This window comes from Festucalex cinctus, chromosome 5 (assembly GCF_051991245.1).
Source record: "Festucalex cinctus isolate MCC-2025b chromosome 5, RoL_Fcin_1.0, whole genome shotgun sequence".
Taxonomy (NCBI): Eukaryota; Metazoa; Chordata; class Actinopteri; order Syngnathiformes; family Syngnathidae; genus Festucalex; species Festucalex cinctus.
In genome coordinates, this window is record NC_135415.1 from 7,842,598 (window position 1) to 7,859,294 (window position 16,697).

The window sequence follows — 16,697 nt, forward strand, 5'->3', positions numbered from 1 at the left end:
CAGCAAACCAAGCAAAGCACACTTTACAAAGTGGAATGACCTCAATTTATTCAGCTGTTTGCAAGTTATTCCAAGTACAAAAACAAGAAAATTCTATGCATGAAGATTATTGTGGTACAAAGTTTATACATATATATATATATATATATATATATATATATATATATATATATATATATATATATATATATATATATATACATATATTGATGTTTACATCTCTTTCCTTATACTTCGTATACAAGAGGCCATTTTCTGCATGACTATGGCATAATTTGAATAAACTGCTAAGCTGATTTGAATAGCATATAATCACATGGCTCTTAACGGGTAGTTGTAGCAGATTTAAGAGACTCCATGTCTTTCATGATCACTGTCTTGTTGTCTCTGCACAACATTTCTGCCCCCTGTGGCAGTGTGTAAAGCACCTGCCAGTAGCATCTTGTATATGATTCTATTTTGTGCTGCTTTGGCCGTCGTGGTCATTACATGAGATCAACACAAATCATGTTTGATTGATTGTTTTCTTTAAAACAGGGAATCTCTCAAGAGCATTCTGCCAATCTTGATCTCTGTTGTAAATAGAGTAGTGCATGCACTGGGAACATGTATGTTTGCACACAATGTTGCATGTAAAGATTTTGCAGAGTTAATACAGGTCAATAAAATCAAATAAAATCAATTCATGTGTGGTGTTCCTGGTTAAGCCTTGATAGGAATTCCAGGTCCAGAAAGTGCAAACAGTGCCACAGTTTGGCTTTAGCTGCAGGTGCTTGTACTCAACCGGCAGGTAAACGAGGTCATTACGAGAAGCACCTGTGGCTAAAGTCAAACCATGGCAGGGTTTTTCCTTTCTTTACCTGATTTTGCCATCTCAATGAGAACTGAACTGAGAAGAGTTGTATTTAAAAAAAAAAAAAAAAAAAAAAAGGAAGAAAACATTTCTAAGGACTAGAAGTACTTTTTTTTTATTTTTATTTTTTTATATTTATTTATAAATTTTAGGTGATTTCATCCATTTTGAATCCCGCATACAACAACTGCATATATATAATTAATATTAATTTGTATTTTGTGAAAATTACTTGGAAGCTGTATACCAATTTATCTAACTTTTAATTAGAACATAAAAACAATTCTTCATTCCTCAGATGACTTTATAGTGTGTTGACAACTTTTATTGCTTTCCTGAGAACATCTAGCAGAGCATTAAGGTTTTTCTTAACTCATTTGCTCCCAATAACGTGTAAATATGTTTTTTTTTAATGTTTTAAGTGTCCCAAAGACGTATTTATACGTTTTGTTGGGGTTTTTTTATGCTCGAGCATACAGAAGGCTTTGATGCAGCCTCTCAACTACAAAGAACGGTTGCAGAAATGGTAGTTATTACACAAACGGCCAGCAGGTGGCAGCAGAGCAAAGGAGATCAACCAGGGCCATGTAGAAAAAAAGCTCAATTACTTACAATTTTAAATAGATTTGTGAAAACTGATAAAACTTAGCTCTCTTCTAATGCTAATTGCTGCAAAACGGAAACAGATAGAAACATACTTTTTTTCCTGATGAAAGAAGAGACTTTAATCTTTCTTTTGATAGGTTCCATGTTTTTATAGCAATAGAACACAATATTCAAAATCAGTCAAAATCCAGAGCGAACGGGATTGCTTCTCTGAAAATGGCTCGGAGTGAATGAGTTTCCCCCAGCTTTTTGCAGCATTCCATAAGGTGCTACATGAACTTTGAACTTACTCAAGTTTAAAGATGTTGGCCTTTAATCTAATGTGATTTAGGGAGACCGGGGCTAGTAGTATCACTTTTTATACTTTTATATATTTCTTGGAATCAATACATCATATATAAACAAAACATATACCAGAGGAAAGACCAAAGTTTTAGGTATATTTTTTTGTATTCATGTCATTTTTGTACTTTGTGTCAGTGCAAAGTTATAAGCCATCAAAGAGAGGGAGTGAACATGTGACATTTTGCCCCACCAATGGGTAAGTTGCCACACTTTATGGGGTAAGATCTCACATTGGATTTTGCAACTAATAAAACAAGAGAAAAAAATATCCTTGTTCTCCTGGTTTTTTTTATTTGTTTGCTTTTCCAGCCAGAGAAATTGTTTATCATTGATCTTGAAAATTTACCATCGTCATTGAGCAAACTAGCATAAAATAATATGAAATAGAAAAAAGTCCTTAGGAACTGCTGGCATGTAGGTCATAGCTCTCAACCTCAAATGCCTGATTTGCTTCCCTTGTACTGGAAATTTTAGATTAAATTGAATTTTAAAAAATAAAGCAATGGTTCCTCATGAAACTTAAAACCAGTGATGACGTGGGCATACTGGAGTTCCACCAACTGGAAAATCAATTTTTAAACAATGAACCAAAACTGGCAAACTAAATTTCTCTCTCTTCAGACTCAACATCTGAAGAACAATTATGGCATAAACAGAGTTGCCAGAGGTGTATTTTTCATTGGCCCATTCTTTGCATATGTGACAACAAACCCCAAAATGACTGAGACAAGTTACCCCAAACTACCATGTTGGCTAATACTTGCTCTAATTTAAAGTGAGCTTAAAACAGAGCAGTGACTGAGGTTTGACAAAATGCCTGAATCTCTCCTCTAACGAGTCAACATGATTTGCTGCTAGAATTTGTCTATGTACGACACCTGTTTAAAAAAATATATATAACATATATATATATATATATATATATATGAAGTTGAAAATTTTGATTTTGGGTTGTGCAAAACAGATAATTGGCACTCATGTCAGCTCACAATGTGCTATTCTCTTCTCAGACAGAACACAACCCTTGACCATGTACACGAAGAAAACTAGTACAGTGTTCCCTCGTTTTCCGCTGGGGTTAGGTTCCAAAAAATACCCACAATAAATGAAATCCGCGAAGTAGTTACCTTTATGTTTTACAACTCTTATAAATGTTTTAAGGCTCTAAAATCCCCGACCGCACAATTTATACACTTTTCTCATTGAGGCATTTACATTTTCTCACATTTCTCTATTGTTCAAACATTGACAATATTCAAACCTTCATAAATTTTATAAAATGGGTAATTACTGTAAAAAAATATGCAAAATTGTACTTAAAAAAAAATCCGCGATACAGCGAGACCGCGAAAAGTGAACCCCGTTATAGCGAGGGAAGACTGTATTCACTTTTTCTTTGCGCCCTCTGGTGGAGAAGAAAAAATGCAATGTGACAACTTACCCACTAGTAGCCCTGGTCTCATTACATTATTGAACAACTTGCAAATAGATGAATGCAGCTAAATTAAATCAAGTAACCAAATTTCTGTATTTCTATATTTCATATTCTCAGGAGGACTATTTTACAACATGCTACTGACGACAAATATACTTCAAAGCTATGACAATAGCCAGACATGTTCTTTATATGATCTGATTATAAATACTGGATCCATTGACCACTTACTTCTAGAACCTTGTAAGAACCCATGTTTCGAAAAGCCATGCCCATGGAAACCAGTCTTGTGATGCTTGTTTTTGAGTGAAAACTCATCGGTATGAAAGAGAATCGGCATTCATTGTGAGACTACATTAGCAAACAGCAAGACCATTATTTTTCAGCCGCGAACACCCTTTTACAAAGGATGTGAAAAGGCCTTATTCTTCTCTCCCTGAGTCACACTCATCCCATAGTACGTCACATAGTATTGTTTCATTTTCTACATTTAGAATGACCCTTGCAGCAGGCTGGCTGGCTGGTCAGATTGAGCGCTTCCAGCAAGCCGCTATTTTCTTTTCTCTCCTCATGGATTGTGCAAATTCGAACATGGCTTCACTCTGCCAAAGGAGAGAAAGTTAAGGCAGAAGAAAATGGCTCAAGTCCCTCTTAATGTTAGGCTCAGATAGCCATTGGTCGCAGCTACACCATGCAGTCTTAACAAAAGACTGCTTTTATGACAGATAAGGTTGAGTTCTGTTTGGTTGTTAAATGATTCTTTTTTAGCTGTTCTTTGCAAGGCCTCTGACCTACTTGAAGCTCTTAAAAATATAGAGAAGACACTGCTGGAGTGCAAAATTCAGGCAATAAGGAGAAGAGGGATTCTTGCTCTCCTTTATGTGCCGTGCAATGCCCAAGGCTGTAAAGAGAACTGACAAAGACACCTAATTATAGACTAAGTGTGCATGAAAACAACATATTTGATAGGATTTAGGTACGTGCACTTCCTTTGCCCTCAGACTCATTTCAATAGACTGAAAACCTTGAAAAGCTATGCAAGTCTACTGCAACGAAATTAATAGTTAGCCCATCCATCCATCCATCCATCCATCCATCCATCCATCCATCCATCCATCCATCCAGTAGTACAGTAATTCAGTAATTTAGAGTTTCATAACTACATCATGTCATGCATTATTTGTATTTCAATAGCTAGCCACTGTAGCTAGCTGATGGATGGATGGATGGATGGATTCAATGTATTTTACTGTGATTGGTTAGACCAGGGGGGTGCAACCTGCGGCGACTCTGGAGCCACATGTGGCTCTTTAGTCCCTCTACTGTAACGCGCTTTGGATCTGTTTAAAAAAAATAAAAAAATAAAAAAAAAATAGTTTTATTGAAATAAAGCAATGATTAAATACAAAATGAATAATTAAATATTTAAAAAAAATGTCAGTCCTATTTTTTAAGTTATCAGAAAAAGAGAGATGAATGATGAAAAAGTTTTTTTTTTAATTTATTTATTTATTTATTTTAATACCATTGAATGTTCAAAAAGGAAGAGGAAAACTATAAAATTACCATGAAATGTCCATGAATTTGTAAAAAATGTCCAAGATCAAAATGTCAGAGAATTGAATTTAAAAAAAAAAAAGAAGCTGGAAAACATTTTTTTTTTTAAAAAGTTAAAGAAATCCTGAAAATTATCATAAAAATGTCAACAAAATTGCCAAAAATGTCTGAAATTTGACCAAAAGGCAAAAAAGTCTAAAAATATATGAAAAATTAAGTATAAAAAAATTACAATTAAAAAAAAAAAAATCCAAAAAGGGAAGCTGAAAGGTAGAAGAAAATGAACGGCAAAGTATTGGATGCTGCATATTTTTTTCTGTTACGGTGCAGTTCTAATTAGGTCTTGGGCCCTTGGGCCACATTAGACTAACACTAGCACCCTGTTTCCTTCATCGCAATTCTAAAAATTTTTGCGGCTCCAGACAGATTTTTGGTTATTTTGGAGCATGCAGGCAAACCCTCTGAGGTTAAAGTAACAGTCCCAAATTCAACTAGCTCTCAAGACCCTGAGCAGATTAGCCTGATTTGGCAGCATTTAATTAATCTGATTGGACAAAGGAAAAAAAGGCATCTGCATGTAAATGTTGGAACCAGTACAAAAATGAGAAACTTTAAGAAATGTGAATACTATAAATAAAATTGTGATTAGAAACACAAACAAAATACGTCTGACAGGCTTCCTGTTCTGTCTCCCTCTGTTGGTCATTATTTTCATGTTTCTTGGATGGGTTGCGAGTTGCAACTGTTTGAAGTCAATTTTGTTGTCCTGTAGTACTTGTGCACATACAATGATAATACAGTAACACTCTAAATATCGTAATTGGAGATGGCAACAATGTTCAGAAGACAGGGGACATAACTGAATGCAGCAGAGTTGAAAATTCTGACATTCTGAGCAGCGACAATATCAAAGGCAGATTTCAATAACTATATAGTTTCCATAACACATGAGGATGAGCAGTAAATGACAGTGTCATCATCCTTTATTTAGCCTCATTTGTCTATTTTTTTCTTTTCTTTTTTTTTTTAATGAAGTGCATTTACATAAGAATGGAGGGGGAAAAGTATAGGTCCCAATAGGGAGCCATGGGGTACATCAGTAAGTACCAGCAGGGAAAACGAAAAACCAGCTGACTGGAAACACAGATCTGCCATTCTGACGCATCACCACGTTTTCCCAATTCCTTCCCACTCAAGTCATCCATCAACCTTATGGGGTATAAATATTACGACGAAAGTCATCCACATGATAACTGTTGACTCAAAGGTAAAAGCTGTATGGACTTCCAGCACTTGACCCTATGGCCCGAAGTGCATGCTGGGAGGAGCTCGTTTGCCCAAAACATGGCGTCGCACTGACAGCTGGGATTCTCAATATCGTCTTCAGCCACTCAAGACAGTGGCTGGTGTACCCGGCGCTGCTTAAGGGCTCGTTTTCTCACTATAATCACCGATGACAGATGCGGTATTTGTCGCGACCGGACTGACGCTGTAAAGGTGTGGCGCTCGAACGGAATTAGAGCGAGTGTCACGCCCACTCTGCTCGGTAACGTTAACGAGTTGACGCCGCACGGTTAGCTAGCTCTGCTTGTAGCTAGCCGAGGCAGACAGCTAGCAGCAGCAGCTATAGCACGGACGGGAAAGCAGCAGACATGCGATGTGAACAGGACCTGCCATCGCTCTCTTCTCACCGTGTGGCTGCGGTCCGCTAGCTCGCAGCCTAGCACGGCGTTTTCTGTCAGACACCGTCGTCAAACCGGACGGGCTTGCCAACAGCATATTGTTATTGTAGATCAGCCGAGTAGCCAGGGCGTTTTCTGTCATTCTGCCACTGAATTTTTAATGTTCGACCCCCTTGGCATCACTGTCGGAGGAGAGAGCGATGGGCTCCGGGGCTGTGGACTCATCCCAGTGGCTTTCGGTGAAAGAGGAAACCATTTTTCTCCACGATGGACTCATTCGGGTCACAGATCTGGCCGAACTCCCTAGTGAAATTGGAGTGTCGGAGCAAGGGGACACCGAGCAGGAGGTGAGTCGAGTCACATACGCCAATGACGTTTTGTCTTTTTTACGTGTTTGTGAAGGGAACGTGGACGCGTGACACTGGTGAGTTTGGTTCGCTTTCATACGTAGAATGTGTTTTGACTGTCTGCGGCAACACACCCTTGATGATAACGATAGCGCTAACGTTTGCAACTTTCCCTGCCCTGCTTTGCTATCGACCCTCTGTCAAGGCGCTTGTTTTCCAAGTGTTTCCGGTGCTTTCTTTCAGAATAAAAGTATTTGAAACAATCACTTACAAAATGTATTTTGAATGCAAACGTCTCAGGTACTATGTGGTACATGTTCACATAATTTGTATGCTTTGCATTTGTAGTACAATTTCAAGCAACCAATGATCAAGAATTTCCGTGTGTTTATTTTTGCGTGAAAGTCAAGATACATATACTAATTTACTGGTTTGTAAAAACTACTTTTGTCTTTGAGCAGAATTATTCGTGAGTGAATGTGATTCACCAGTAATTGTTTTGAAATTAATTTTCAGTTTTGTAAAATACTAATTATTAAACTAATTGAATTACCTTCACCCATCCATTTTCTTGACTGCTTATTCCTCACAAGGGTCGCGGGATTGAATTCAAATATTCATAGATTTTTCAGATGCTATTGAGTGGTCATTCACTTAATTTCATGTCCCCATCAAAGTTAAAAAATAGCAATGTATTTTGAAGGCACAGTGTTTATTTGGTTATAATTTCACAGACAGCTCAGGCAGTTTAAAAGCGCTATATAAATAAAGTTAAGTTGAGTTGAGATAGAAAACAAATTTGTGATACTCTCATGAAGCTGATATTAGTATTCATCACAGACTTCAAAGAGTCTGTAGTACATTCATATCATAGACTTGAGTACAGTACCACTACCACATAATGATAAGATGGTGTCATCAGACTAAATTATGTTTTGTGTTTTGGTCTACTATACTTTGACTGTATAGCAGTGACTGTCAACAATAATTCATCTTTGCGAGGGTACATCGAGAGACTCCTGACTGTACCAGGCAAAACAGCACTCTTATTCTGTTAGTCACTAATTTATCAGGATATGGCATGGCACTAAACAACTATTGAATCTGCCATAATTGCACCTCCCAAAAATGAGTCAGATTTGTTTTTTTTTGCATAATCCCACTGAAAGACCAATATTAAGAAGCATCAGAGGGTGTTGTATTTCTTGCAGAGTCAGTCTTGCATGTGCTATGATGTTTTGTAAAACTGAGCAGGCAGTGTTTTCACAGTTCTTCTGCTGTTGTGATCAAAGTATATTGTAGAAAAGTTGATATAGCTTACAACTAGGGGTGTGAATTGCCTAGTACCTGACGATTCGATTCGTATCACGATTCACAGGTCACGATTCGATTCGATAGCGATTAATCCCGATACGAATTTATAAGTCGATTGTTGCGATTTTTTTTCATTCAAATTTAGAAAATACTAATCAGTAAGCTTGTAGAGTGTAAGATTTATATGAAAATGTATTATTTATTTATCTGAAATTTCAGTCTTATAGAGGTTGTAATCTGTTTCATGTTTGAACAGCATTAAAATAAAATATTAAGGCTTAATGTTCCGTTCATATAACATTCTTCCATGCTCAAGGTGCGAATCCTAACCCGAAGTCAGATGTTTTGTTGAATATTTTGCCATTAAAAATGGAAGTTTAAAAATCGATTCACACACAAAAAAACAAAAAAAGGCAATGATGATAAGACGTTGAATCGGTAAGACTACCGAATGAACAATTCTGAGCTCTTAAAAAAATATAAAATAAATAAAAAAAATCGTTTTTTTTTATTTTATTGAATCGATTCGAGAATCGCGCGATGTAGTATCGCGATATATCGCTGAATCGATTTTTTTAACACCCCTACTTACAACAATAACTGACATATCTACTGGGGTCTAGACATCACATATTGTAGGGGTGAAGATGGATGTAGTTGTCGGACTTTTTATTGATTTGCGAAAAGATGTGGTTTGGTGGGCTGATGTAGAATAGAACTGTATATGACAGCATGCCAAAAATTCTTAGGTATGATTGTTCTTCTCCCAGTCACTTTCACTGAAACAACCCCCTTTGCTCCCAAATGTTTTACTGGATTTTGACTGATTTTGCAAGGCACACAGAATATTGTTTTCTATTGCTATATAAACATGGGACCTACCAAAAGAAAGATTAGTCTCTGTTTTGTCAGAAAAAAAGTATATATCTGTTTTTGTTTTTTCAGTAATTGGCATTAGAATAAAGCTAAATTTCATCATTATTCACAGATCTGTTTAGAATTGTGGGGAAGTCAGCTTGTGTTAACATGGCCCTAGTTGATCTCTTATACTCTGCTGCCATCTGCTGGCCGTTTTTGTAATTGCTTCAACCGTTCTCTGCAGTAGAGAAGCTTCATCAAAGCCTTCTGTATGCTGTAGCATAACAAAAACGTATAACTACGTCTTTGGGACACTTAGAATATTTAAAATAGAACATATTTATATGTTTTTTGGGAGCAAATGAGTTAGTGCTACAAAGTGTTATGTTCGTTCTTAGCTACTTTTGAATTAAGCCAATAATACACAGTTTGTCATATCTCCGAATGGGATGCAGATATCCCATATGGAGCAGAACGGGCGATCCCATTCAATAATGTTGCAACAAGAGTATCCTTTGTGTCAACAAAATGTAGCATTCTTGCTTAACAGGTTGTCCTGTGTTTTCTTTGTGTTTTTATTCATTGTCATCCCCCACATCTCACCTTGTATGATCTTAGCCCGAGACATTCATAACTGTTGTGGATTGTGTTGTGATGCTGACTGCATTCCATCTAGCAGCAGCAGTATTTTTTTTTTTTTTTTAGAACAAGGCACCGAGGGCCCAGCCGCCAGTTAAGAGTTTTACCGTAACATTAGTAGAGTTAGTGAAATGTAATCAATACAAATTGTGCCTCCTAAATGCTATAATAGTTTTTTCCCTAGTCCTTCGTTCATAGGCCTCACATTCTAATCGATATCTGAAATGCTGCTTAAGTGCACATGATGCACATTGTTTCACTGTGCAGTGTCTGACCATTATTTCCTGTATCAAAGAACTATAGACATGATCGTGCTTTTGCCTTGTTTTTGAATATGTCCGCCTTTTTTTTTCCTGAAATAATTTGACGTTCATTTAAAGCCAACTAAGGTGTTGTCTACTTAATGGCCTTTTGGGATTTATTCCATTGATTTGCTGCTTGATGTTTTTTTTTTTTTTTTGTGAAATAATGTTTAATTTTCTCATCCTCTACCATTGTCCTTCATTACAGATTCTGACATTTGAGACGAAGAACCCAGTCGAACTGGCCGAGCGTCTACGTGCAGTCTGCGGAAATCAGAGTAACGCATATGCCCGGCTGCTGGAATATCGACTCAATGCTCTGCGTGGCCTGTGGGGGGCACAGCGGCAGCTGGCCCTGGAGGAGCAACAGGAGCGAGAAGGGACTGGGGGTGCTGATGAGGAGACCTTGGCCTTGCTCAAAAGACAAGGTCTGCTCCAGCAGCCCGAGCAGGCTCCCTTTACCTCCCGTGTCGGCCTGCTGTTGGTCTTCCCCCTTCTACAGTCTCAGACCCGCAGTGACCCGGCGCTCTGTGGCGTCACTGCAGAAGTGCTGCTGTCCTGTCTCCGGGACTGCCAGCCGCTCAGCCTCAGCAAAGAGCCAGCCGACTGTCTGAATGGCCTGGAGGGGCTGCTCTGCTCCTGGCTGGAAGATGGTGCTAAGGAGTCCGTCCAAACGCAAAAGGCGACTCAAATGCCAATTCTTCGCACTCCCAGACATCGGGAAAATGCTGCTGCTGCACTGGTTGCACTTGCCTGTGCCAGGTGAGCCCAGAGAGATACATTTGATTGAACATATTGAACATGAAATTTTGCTGTGACATTTTTTTTTTTTTTTTTTTGTCAAGCACCTGACAAAAGCCTTTTATCGGGGCAATTAGACTGAAACAAGTTTTTTATAAGGTGTTTTACAGTCTGTCATGTTGGTGTTTTTGTGTGTGTCACTCAGACCACTGGTTCAGCTTTTGTTGGTGACAACCGATCTTGACTTGTGAAAACCAGAACCCTCTAGTTTTTAGTCAGCCTTTATTAAGACCGGTAGTTCTTTGTTGTCAGGAACCATCCAGCCCTATTGGTAAATTTACAATTTGGTACAACACAGAAAATATTTACGATAGTCTATGCTTGCTTGTCGGCCATAATGACATTGTAAGTGGTGTTATTATCAGTAAATTCTTCTCCTCAATGCACAGATATTTGAATGCTTATTGCGTGAAGTACTGCTTTCCATCTTGCTCATTGCTCTCTGTTACATGTTGTGATATGTCAACTGTGTTTGCCCCAATATATTCGACATGGACTCGGGTGCAAAAAAATGTGATCAGAACATTGCTGTTGTCAACACTATCAACCAGTTGTCTCATTGTAATGGAAAAGTAACACTTAGCGCTATTATTATCGTCATTATCATAATCCATTTTTTTCCTACAGAAATGCTTGACATTGTTCTTCCACTTTTTTATTATTTGGAATAATCTGCCAAACTGTTTTCCAGAGGATCTCTAAAGACCTTCATTCACACAGTGCACCTATTGCAGAAACAGTCGGATCTGGGCCAACTCCCAGTGTCAGATGTCCTGTACAGGTGATGACTTGTTGATTTACCAAAAATCGACTGTATAAGTGACTTTACCCTTCATGGAAGTAACCTTCATTCCCTTTCAGGCTTTTACTCTTGGAAGGAGGGCCCGGCTCTTCATCATGCCTGCTTGGGGGAAAACATAGTGTGTCCTGGGGTTTTGAAGATATGTTACCTACACCTGATAACTCTGCTGGAGGAGCTGAGAACAAAGGTGAAGACTTGACTGAATTAATCAATGCCAGTCATTTTCAGACCTTCCTTTAGCCTCCCACCTAAAAAAAAAAAAAAAAAAAAAAAAAAAAAAGTAACTTGAAAGAGTTTTAAGTATTATTATTATTATTATTATTGTTGTTGTTGTTGTTGTTGTTGTTGTTGTTGTTATTATTATTATATTCTGCCCCACTAAAGGTTTGCGTCTCCTTTGCACTGCGCTAACCGGGAAAAATGGAGCAATCTGCGAGCGCCTAATTCACTAAACACACGCAGATGTGGAAATCCGTCACTAAGTGCTCTGCTGAACAGATTGCGTCACGGTGCGGCGGTGTTATTTACGTGTGCAAATAGCCACACGGCGTTTGCGTGACACAAATAATGTTTTTGGAAAGCATGTATTAACTGCTCCAACCTCGATCATGACAGCAGTACGTGCCATTTACAGCACAACATCAACAGCAGATTAGGGAGAGAGAGAGAGGGAGAGAGAGAGGGAGGGAGAGAGAGAGAGAGAGAGAGAGGGGGAGAGAAAGAAAGAGAGAGGGGGAGAGAAAGAAAGAGAGAGGGGGAGAAAAAGATAGAGAGAGGGAGAAAAAGAGAGAGAGAGGGAGAAAAAGAGAGCGAGAGAGAGAGGGAGAAAAAGAGAGCGAGAGAGAGAAAAAGAGAGCGAGAGAGAGGAGGAGAAAAAGAGAGCGAGAGAGAGAAAAAGAGAGCGAGAGAGAGGAGGAGAAAAAGAGAGCGAGAGAGAGAAAAAGAGAGCGAGAGAGAGGAGGAGAAAGAGAGAAAGGGAGAAAGAGAGAGAGAGACAGAGAGAATAAAGAGAGAGAGAGAAAAACACAGAGAGAGAGAGAAAGAGAGAGAGAGAGAAAAAAAGAGAGAGAGAGAAAGAGAAAAAGAGAGAGAGAAAGAAAGAAAAAGATTTCGCTTTCTGATAATGTCATCTTTCTCGCAACTGTTACTATAACAACCATGTTGTTGCCGCAAATCCATTGCCATGTGTGGTAAATCAGGTGCAAATTTGCTCCAAGCTGTCAGTTTTGTGGGCGTGTTTGCGCCGGTATATGATTCGAGCAATATCCTTAGTGAATAGGTGGGTAACTGGGCGCAGACTGCGGGTGCAGTTGTGATGCAATATTTCGCGCTATTACCTGACGCAGCGCATTCTTAGTGAATATGCCACAAAGTCTGTGTTTTTATGCATACAAACCGTTTTTACCGAACACAAAGCGATTGAACATGGCTAAAGGAAGGCATGGTGAAACAAAAGAAATCTATATGTTCAGTAGGGTGCTTAGGGTGAAAACAGACAACACAATGATGACTCACAAAGAAATCGATAAGATGACTTCACTCAGAAATAGAAGCTGATCAGGGGTGTATATCCATAGCAACAATTTAGCATTTACTTGAAAAGCTAACACTAGATCATTTTAAGTGAAAAGCTGACAGGAGATCAGTATAAAATCTTCTTTACTCGTATCTCTGCTGATAGTATCGTGTGAAATTGGTGTAAAGCAGCTTGTATCCTAATACTCTTATTGTACTGGACCTTCTTTTCATCACAACATGTCTTTTCCCACCTTATAATTCTTTTTGTCTCACAGACACCGACCTGGGGCGTTGTCTGGCCACAGACGGGCTCTATCTGTATACCACTAACTCCTCTGGGAGAGGACTCAGTAAACTCGGCTCTGGCTTACATGGGACACTGAGGTAATACAACACTTTCCTATCTTATACAGCATCCGGAAAAAAAAAGAAAGCAAGATTCTAAATATATCGGTCATCTCATTCATCCCAATAATGTCTGCATTCTTTCCTGTATTTTCCTAAATAGATATCTGCTTGGAGTCATGTCCTGCCTGAACGGCTTTGATTGATTAGTTGTTGGGGACAACAAAGCACTGAGTTAATTATACGATGTGGTTGGATCCACTTTACATTGATATATTCAGTGCATTCAAAAATGAGCTCTTTCAATGTTAAACAGTAAACACACCTTTCAATCAGTTAGTGTTAGTTCCTTGTAACTCTTAATTCATCCTCTTTGAACCATGCAGTCCCCCAGAGAATGGTGACCGTACCGTACCAAACTAGGTGAGCTATAACTGGAACTTTTGGAGAACTTTTCAGTTTACTTTGGTAAAATTCAGTTTGGGCATTTTTCCACTAACAACAATTACCAGGGTAATTAAATTCCCCAGGGGGCACCCAAGTACTATTTCAGCAGCAGGGTCTTGCTGAGCCAGGCAGGAACTTTGAGGGGGCGCTGCAATGACCAAGGCTGATTGGTCAAATTTGGGGGCGTTGTTTTTAAATCGGCTGGACTCTATCAGGGTGGCATGGTGGGTGAGTGGTTAGCACGTCTGCCTCCCAGTTCTGAGGACTCCGGTTCGAGTCCAGGCTCTGGCCTTCCTGGGTGGAGTTTGCATGTTCTCCCCATGCCTGCATGGGTTTTCTCAGGGTACTCCGGTCTCCTCCCACATTCCAAAGACATGCATGGCAGGTTGATTGGATGCTCCGAATTGTCCCTAGGTGTGCTTGTGAGCGTGAGTGGTTGTTTGTCTCTGTGTGCCCTGCGATTGGCTGGCAACCAGTCCAGGATGTCCCCCCCCTACTGCTCAAAGCCAGCTGAGATAGGTTCCAGCACCCCTTGTGAGGAATACGCGGTCAAGAAAATGCATGGATGGATGGACTCAATCAAACTCATTTGAATTAATTACAGAGAGCTGGAAGACGCTGTGGAAACACAATTCTAAATTCCCTGCTCAACTTTTACAACCAAGAACTCCTTTTACCCAGAACTCAAAGTTCCTGGGCTAGTTGGTGGAAAAACGCCTCGTCTTTTCATCTGGATGAAGAAAGCCCACATAGGTCCAAAATATTAAAAAAAGGGTCTTTCCAGAACTCTTACACCTCTTTATTTTCCTGTTCTTGAAGCAATGACCAGGTTTCCCAGTACCTTGATGAATGTAGTATTTTGTGTTTTTGTAGGCTTATCATATCACAATGTTTGTTTTCATCAGTCCATCCTTTCACAAATATATTTCGTAAAATATGCATTTCCAGACATGCGATGGTGTGAAATGAGATGATTTGTTAGCGGCAAGTAATGAAAATGTGTTATCACAAACTTATCCGATTCAGTTGCACAAAGTGCAAAAAATGAAAGCTCTGCAATGTGTTTGCGCAGGGGGTTTGTTTACTGTCGAAATGAGGAGCTGGAGCCTGGCTGGGTGGTGTACAGCAGCGGTCGCCTTCTTCACCGCCCTTCTGCCTTTGATGCCAAGCCTCATCAGCTGTGCCAGGTCATTGACCCCTTCACATTACAGGTAATGCGCCATCAAATCGGCCAACATATGGGCTGGGAAAAGGAATGGTCATAGTTACAACCTCCCACAGCTACATGAATTAAAATACCGTTATCATGATCTCATATTCACACTGCCGTTTTTAGGTTTGCCAGATTGTCCCCATGCCAGCCCATCACTTTCCAGTGGGGAGCACCATGACTACACTGCATCTCTGCTCAGATGGAACCTACCTGTATTGGGTTTGGTCCCCGGCCAGTCTCAACGAGAAGACCCAGAAGGGCCACTCCGTCTTTATGGATGTCTTTCACCTTTCTGTGAGTCCTTTCTCTGCACTATTAAGTGATTTTTAACAGGGTTATGAGATTTGCTCAGTGTTTGATGGGTTCTCTGCTTTTGCTCATGATACAGACACAGACAGGGCTGTGTGTTGCAGACATCTTGCAGGAGAGAGTTATTCTGACTCGCAAAGAAGGCGAGTCATCCAAGTGCTTGAATGAGCTTCTTTTGAGTCGAATGTCTCGCTTCCGGGCCTCACATTCTGCCACATTGGCTGCTCTCACAGGCTCTACCATCACAAACACTGTCAAAGAGGAGCAGTCTGGTAATCAATCAGCTTAACATCCAAAAGCCGGTTAACTTCAATGCTTAAATAACATAGTATTTATCTTTTCATGTATCATATCTCGCCCGGGTTTTTCTTCTTCATAGCTGTCAACACAAGCTGTGGACTCCCGCTGAAAACTCTGAGGAAGACACCAATGTATGTGTGTGGCACATACTTAGTGATGCTTGTCCCGCCTCCTGGTGTATCTGGGAGCTCTGCGACACGCTCACTGTTTGGAGGGACTAGCAGCCTGTCCTCTCTGAAAAGTAAGACACTCATTGTAATTGATATTTTTAGGGTAATGTCTCAATTAAAAGTTTCGTGCTCTCATATTTTTTTCAGTATTAACCTCTAGTTTAGTCTTCAACCTTGCTGACGGCCAGTTCAGCAGCCGCGCTGACCTCATTGATGCTCCTGGCAGTTCCCTCGGCAGAGGAGCTCAGGTGGCAGGACTGGGTGAGCGCTACTTTGCTCCCAAATGGGTGTTGGAATGCAAACTAAACTAACTGCCAATTTATTGTGTGGCTTTATAGGAGCCTGTTATGATGCACTGAACAACTTGATCTGGACTTGCTCTAGTGATTACATAGACCAGTGGTGTAACCCGGGGAATCAGGCCTTTCATCATGTGTGCCATAGGTTGGGTGTGAGTCATGTCATCAAAGAACCCAAAGGTTGGAATATAGCACTTAAATCCACAACATCCTTGTTTGCATGCAAATCTCACTTATTTTTTATCTTCTTCAAATGTTTGACCTCTTCACAGAAGAAATGGTGGACACGAGTGAGGTGATCAACCAGCTACTTCATCATGTAGGTGCCATGTGTGTCCACCAGCTTAACCTGCTAGCCGCCAGTAGTAACTGCCTGCCCCTGGGTGCCCTACTGGGCAAACAACATCCTATCGAGGCCAGTCACTTTAGCAGCATCTGTGACATAATGGAGAAGGCGATGGTCAGTGGAGATACCAGCATCATCCGCTGTGTTTTGGTAGTCTTCCAGGTTAGTTATCCGTGACTTTCACCATGATGTATTTCAGCACTTTCTTC

At 39.8% G+C, this 16,697-nt stretch overlaps 1 protein-coding gene across 3 annotated transcripts in view; it reads left to right on the forward strand.

Annotated features, from left to right (window-relative positions):
• The first annotated feature begins 6,121 nt into the window (after window positions 1-6,121).
• hectd4 (HECT domain E3 ubiquitin protein ligase 4) overlaps window positions 6,122-16,697 on the forward strand; it is a 39,501-nt gene continuing 28,925 nt past the window's right edge. For 2 of the 3 annotated variants that reach the window (XM_077521090.1, XM_077521091.1), the window contains exons 1-12: window positions 6,122-6,825; window positions 10,147-10,700; window positions 11,431-11,520; window positions 11,601-11,728; window positions 13,335-13,443; window positions 14,924-15,062; window positions 15,188-15,358; window positions 15,453-15,645; window positions 15,753-15,914; window positions 15,991-16,104; window positions 16,182-16,322; window positions 16,415-16,650. In XM_077521090.1, the coding sequence (XP_077377216.1) occupies window positions 6,679-6,825; window positions 10,147-10,700; window positions 11,431-11,520; window positions 11,601-11,728; window positions 13,335-13,443; window positions 14,924-15,062; window positions 15,188-15,358; window positions 15,453-15,645; window positions 15,753-15,914; window positions 15,991-16,104; window positions 16,182-16,322; window positions 16,415-16,650 (2,184 nt within the window). In that variant the 5' untranslated portion in view covers window positions 6,122-6,678. The remainder of the gene's footprint in view (window positions 6,826-10,146; window positions 10,701-11,430; window positions 11,521-11,600; window positions 11,729-13,334; window positions 13,444-14,923; window positions 15,063-15,187; window positions 15,359-15,452; window positions 15,646-15,752; window positions 15,915-15,990; window positions 16,105-16,181; window positions 16,323-16,414; window positions 16,651-16,697) is intronic. The other variant, XM_077521092.1, reaches the window with a different exon arrangement.